The following is a 6,000-nucleotide window of genomic DNA, read 5'->3' as shown; positions in this document are numbered from 1 at the left end:
TTTCCCTGCTATAAATGTTAGGCAGAAGGTCTTGAGCTAGAAAGGTTGCCAGTACTTCTATTTATGAAGAATCTGATCTTATAACTTTGAAGCACAGTTACTGATTTTTATTTCTTTTTAATAAAACATAATTATGGAATAGATGAAAAGGAGATGGAGCAAGATTTTTCAGCCATGGAGAGATTAGCTCTTGACTGACACAAATACTGATCCTGAGATGCATCCACATAGCAAAATATGCTCTGTGTCTTATACTCAGGTACATCTGAAGTAGGAATTGCAAAGTAATCCAACATTTCATAAAATTCTCAATAGAAATGTGACAGTAAGTAATACAGAGGTAAATGAATGTCTTCATAACCCTTTCTTTTATTTAATCTTGAATATTTGTGATATTATGAATGTGTCTTATGCTTTGCTTCTCCTAATGCTCCTGTATTATGGATCAGAGCTCTGTCAGTCCATCTACCAGCAGTTCTGTGGGTCTTCATGTTCTGCTGATGACAGAAAATATCCCATGACTTCTCTGGTTTTAATTAGTGCCCCTTTCTGAAAGCCTTGATGATACTATTCTTCTCCAGGAAGATACAGGAGATGACAAGACTGTGTTTTTCACAGATCTATAAATATTACAGCCAGGAAGGGCCATTTTAATAACCTGCTCTGACGTCTTATGTATCACAGGGCACAGATTTCATCTGACTACTCCTTCATTTTGGACCAATAATTTCTGACTGAACTAGAACATAGTTTTCTCTTTTCTTGAAATGCATGTCTTGATTTAAAATTTCCGCAGTGGTAAATATAAAGGCTACCACTGTGCATTGTAACTCAATTATATTTGCCATTATTTTATAGCAGTGGTAATATTCCGGGGGGATATAGATATCCCTTAGTTGCATGTTTTGGTTGCCCTATGTTGACTTCAGCCTCTAGCCCTTGCATTTCTGGTCTATCTGTGCTACATGAAACACCCTGTGGCGCCAGGTATCTTTGACATAAGCTATTACTGACTGATTAGCCTGGTGAGTGACTGATCTGTCACTGCTGCTTCTTATTGCCTTTTACTCTGCTGTGCAGCATCCTGATTTCTTGCTATTATTTGGTGGATCTGTTTTACAGTATACAGAGATGGAAAATGTTTTCTTGGCACGCACCCTGTAATTCTTTATAGGTTTTGATTATAACCCTGCCAGATAAAAAAAAATATTGTTGTGCTTATGAAAGCTGGTGTGCAATTTAAAATGTCGATATACAACATCAGCTGCTCCCTTGGGCATTCTGCTTGGAAAACTGGAGTCTAGGTGTGATAAGCAGGCCACACAAATTGTTCTGGCCTTCCTCTCATCACTGAGGCTTTCTCAGCAGTGAGCAAGGAGTGGGGTGCAGCATGCAGGCATTGTTCTGCCTGTTCCACTGCTGTGACTAAGAGGTGATAGTCATGTTGACTCATCTGGATTTTGGTTATTTGACAGAATCACTCTTAGTCACAGAGGAAAACTATGCCCACATGTACCTGGCTTGATATGAAAGAAAATATTGGCCTTGATTTGGTAAGAGGCTACATGAAAGTAGTTATGTTATTTATGGGATTTGGTATTTGATAACATTTGGAAAGAAAAATAATACAGAAAAGTTCTTGGTATGACTCAAGAAACTTAAAGTAATTCCCATCTGTCCTGCTATGTATTTGTTTAAAATAGAACAGCCCCTTATCTTGCCATTTCCACAACCATTATTGCAAAGCAATGTCATGCTCTTATTTATTTACTTTTTTCAGCAGAGTGCAATAGCTGCTTCAAAGGCTATCTGCTCTTCCAAAAGAAACTATTTATCAAAAAATTATCAGCATAGGAGACAAGGGAAATTGTTTGTACTTTACTAGTGCCAAAGGGCTGATCTAATAAAAACAACTCTTGTAAGTCACCTCCATTGCATTATACAGCTACTAAGTAGGCAATGGTCATGACTGCAAATGAATACTTGTGATATTTCACATTTCTTCCAGGAAAATAAATGTTCCATGGCTTGCTAAATAAGACTTTAATTCTGTATATAAATCATATGACAACACCAAAATTATTTTGATTGGAATCGTATGTATTACTGCCTTTTATTAAAAAAGAAAAGGCTTCAATCTAGCACACACTGCAACATAGGATCTGCCTCTATGTAATCAGCTCCTAAGTAATCAGCTTTACTAAGGTTCTGCTAGAGGCCAAGTGTCAATATAAGCTTGATTTCAAAGTCAGTGATGCATGGCTTAGACTTCTGAGTTAGAGGTTGCTGTTATGTTCATTGTTGTCCTAACAATGTAATTGATATGTAAAGAAGACAGAAGTAACTCTGAAAGAGCCTATTTCTCTTGTAACATGAAAGTATTTAGGGTTATTTCTCGACAAAAAATAATATTATAAACTTTAACTGCGTGTGTCTTTTGCTTTCTGCAAGCAAAAGTGTTATATGGCCACTGATTTACACAGAGCACCTGGCAGGAGTGTGGTTAGCCTTTCCCCAGGACCATCTCTCAATGTATTGGGGTTTATTAGAGAAATTTTCTGTCAGCAGAGTGAAATATTATGATGTGTTGTTTTTATTTCCCCCCTCCCTCAGTGTTGCTCATGTTACCAACTGTTTATTTGCTTTTCTTCTTTTTATTCAGGAGCATAAAATATGTTACTTATGCTGCTATTATCCTTGAAAATGTTTGAAGTACAGTTATTTGGACAGTTCCTGTATTAGAGAGCTTTGTCTCAAATGGGAAGTGTGGGTAAAGGTCTTCATTCCAATCACCAGTGGTTGGAAGAGAAAAACTTGCAATGTGCCTAACAAACTGATGCTGGTTCTTAAAGGAAAGATGAAGGAACTTGTTTAAAAACATGAGTTTGCACGGACCTTGTCTCATAAATTATTCTTTCTTGCTCCCTTGTTTTCCTTTCCTTTCCATGTGTCTATAATTCTATGTTTGGAGTTACAGACCTCTGTTAATAAGTATGCAATTAGTGTTTGATAGGAGTTCAACTGTAAATAATTTGCAGTAGATGTGTAATGAATATTATTAAAATTGATGTATATAGATAGTAAGATAGCAGATACTGAACTCCTGTTCAGCTAAACTTCAAATGAGAAAACTGAGCTATGACTTGGTCAGTTTGTTCAGTATTGCCTCTGGACTTAGATCTAGTCTATTGATTTTTTTTTTTATTTTTTTTTTTTAAAAAAAAGGGGAAACAAACCAGAAAAAAACCCCTGCTTTTTACTTATTCAGTCATGCTTGGTCTTAATGATTGTCTTTCAACAATCTAGCAAAAGAAATGAGGGTTTCTGAGTATGCCTTTATATTTGCTGTGATTCTAACATTTTAAAGAGTAGGATGGTCAGTTTTCCCAGTAGAGTAAGGCCACCAGAAATGTCTTAAGGCCTGAGCCATAAAGGATGCAAAGAATGGGGTCAATTAGTGAAGTTAGTGTGCTCAAGATATTAAGCCCTTTCAGAAAGCTTTTATGTTAATAGATTATTGAATTTCATCTGCTGTTTTATCACAGCAGAGATTAATGTGAAGCAATGTATATGAACAGAGGCAAAAGGTTCTCTTTCTACATTAAATGAATTTCTATATGATGAATATTGAGCTGTCTATTATCACTCAAGTTATAGCAGCTATTTCTGTTTAAAATGTCTGAATAGTAGTTGTTGAAATAGCAAATAAAATATTAAATGGGGATAGAGAATAAAATGGGAAGAATATTGCTACTATACAGATTCATGGTTCACTTGCATCTTGTCTACAATATGCTGTTCTGTGTTGCATCTCAGAAGGCTCTAGGAGAATAGAAAAGATATATTAAAGGCAGTGAGCAAGGATTTCTCTGGCTGGAATGGGTGCAGTGGAGGGAAACAGCACAGATCATTACATTTTGAGTGGGATAAGACATGTGAATAGGGTACAGTTGTTCATCCTCTCATCCAATACCAGACCTAAGCATGTCAGATGAAACCCAAGAGGTAGGCTCTGACAGAAACAGTTGAGATGTCTGATACATGTGTGGAAATCATTCCTTCAGGAGGTTCTGGATGCTGCAATTTTATGTGAGTTTACATGCTGTAACTCCTAGGACAAACATGAACCCAAAGGCACAACCTCTGACTGAGAGTGTCCCTGAGCTGCAGGTCATTGTAGGTGATTTAATGCTGTGTAGAGCATCTGTAGGGATTTAAATTCTTTCCTGGGTATCCACTGGAGGCCACTGTGAACAGACAGGGAATAAGAGAGGAGCAGGCTGACTGATATGCTCATTTAAATTTGTGCCTTGATTTTTCGTGATCTGGGACAGTTTTCCCACAGCTGCTGTTGTCAGGAATAAGTTGTAAGGCAGTGGCAAAGTAAACAAGCAAACCAAACCAAACTACTCTTAAAACCCTTTACTGGGGCTTGGATCTATTTTACATGAAGGATAATTTAAATTATTTGCTACTGAACTAGAAAAAATAGAAGTCTTGTGATTGCTTAGGGGGAGAAAGCAAATCAATGATACAGAATAATCAGAATTCATGTGTTTTATGAGCACAAGCAGTGTGACAAGAAATATGAAGTGAAACTCGACTCTTTACCCCCAATGTTCTTTTCATCCAGAAAAGGTGGCATGTTGATGATGTGTGTTCTGTTGTGTTGTCTCTGGTTTATTACAGCACTGTTTTTCCTCTTGTAGGTTAACAGAACCTTCTGGATATTTAACAGATGGACCAATAAATTATAAATACAAAACTAAATGTACATGGTTAATTGAAGGATAGTAAGTATTTATTTTCCTCTCTTAAATTTTCTGGCAGTTCAATACTGTGTGTGCTAGAGACTGAAAGGACTCTGCAAGTAGAAACTGCATCTGGATACAATAAACAGTTTTGGTCATTTGTTAGTTTGTTTTGTTTTTGTTAAATGTTAAAAAGAATTAAAAAAAAAAAACCAAACCAGGATTTTCAGGATTGCTTAGTGTTGGCCAAATTCCATTCCCATTCAAATTGCTGGCAAAAGTTAGGCTGATGTTGGAATTTGGCCAGTGCTGCAAGCTCTCAAAACCCAGTGATAAATTCGTTGCATGTTTGAGTACCTTTACATAAGTTCTAAATGTAGTTGGAGTCCCATTATTTAATTCTGTATCTTACTTATTAAAGTCATATCAGTGATAAATCAGGAATGGCTTCAGGTATGGAATGCTGATTTGGTTTCATGTAGCTCAAAAGTTAGTGCTACTGTAAAGTATATTTTTTGCATTCTACTGTACCTCATGTACTTAATTTGATGCTAATTTTGTGCCCACAGTTTAGATGTCTCATGTCTGTTGCTGGGTTTTCAGTTCATGCAGCACAAACACACAGACATGCCCAAAGAAATAATGAGGCACATGCATTAGTATGGACAACTGGTAAAGGCACGAATTGGTTACATTTCAGTGGGACTTTTTTGCCCCCCAGGATATGGATCAGGATTTTGCTGACTCTAGTTCTGAGTTCTACTAACATTCTAGAAGAAAAGGAAACCCTTCTGTATTTCCATATAGTCATGATCTCAATTACCTTAGATATCTGCTCTGTGGCTGCAGTTCAGTAATGATGTATCTGATCTAATTTTATTCTGCTTCTATGCAGATTGTAATTTAAGCACAACAGCAATGAAATTATGGGTAGTTTGCAAAATCCTCTAAATAGAAGCCTCAATATCTAGGTGACTAGGCTGTAGCTGAATACTTTTCTGACATAGCTAGACTTCTTTTTTACTCAAGCTTGCTCAGGAATATTTGTACTTCACTACAGTAAGCTGAAGTGGAAACATGCCTCAGGACCGTAGGCAAACTCAGCTTTGAAGTGTTCTTCTCTCCACTCCTCCTCTTCACCAGAGACTGTAGAGTGGGTAGCTGGAGGAAACAATATGCTGTACAGTATGTGGAAGAGTGAAAAAAACCCCAGTAACATAGTGCAAAATGTCAACACACAAGGAAGTCA

At 36.9% G+C, this 6,000-nt stretch overlaps 1 protein-coding gene across 1 annotated transcript in view; it reads left to right on the top strand.

Annotated features, from left to right (window-relative positions):
* LOC103798922 (attractin-like protein 1) overlaps positions 1–6,000 on the top strand; it is a gene marked incomplete at both ends in the record, with an annotated part of 177,051 nt that overhangs the window by 38,615 nt on the left and 132,436 nt on the right. Inside the window, 1 exon segment of the mRNA XM_009071208.1 lies at positions 4,710–4,793. Within this exon segment, the coding sequence (XP_009069456.1) occupies positions 4,710–4,793 (84 nt within the window).

This window comes from Acanthisitta chloris, unplaced genomic scaffold, assembly GCF_000695815.1.
Source record: "Acanthisitta chloris isolate BGI_N310 unplaced genomic scaffold, ASM69581v1 scaffold1623, whole genome shotgun sequence".
NCBI classification, from domain to species: Eukaryota; Metazoa; Chordata; class Aves; order Passeriformes; family Acanthisittidae; genus Acanthisitta; species Acanthisitta chloris.
This window is presented reverse-complemented; position numbering and strand designations above follow the sequence as displayed.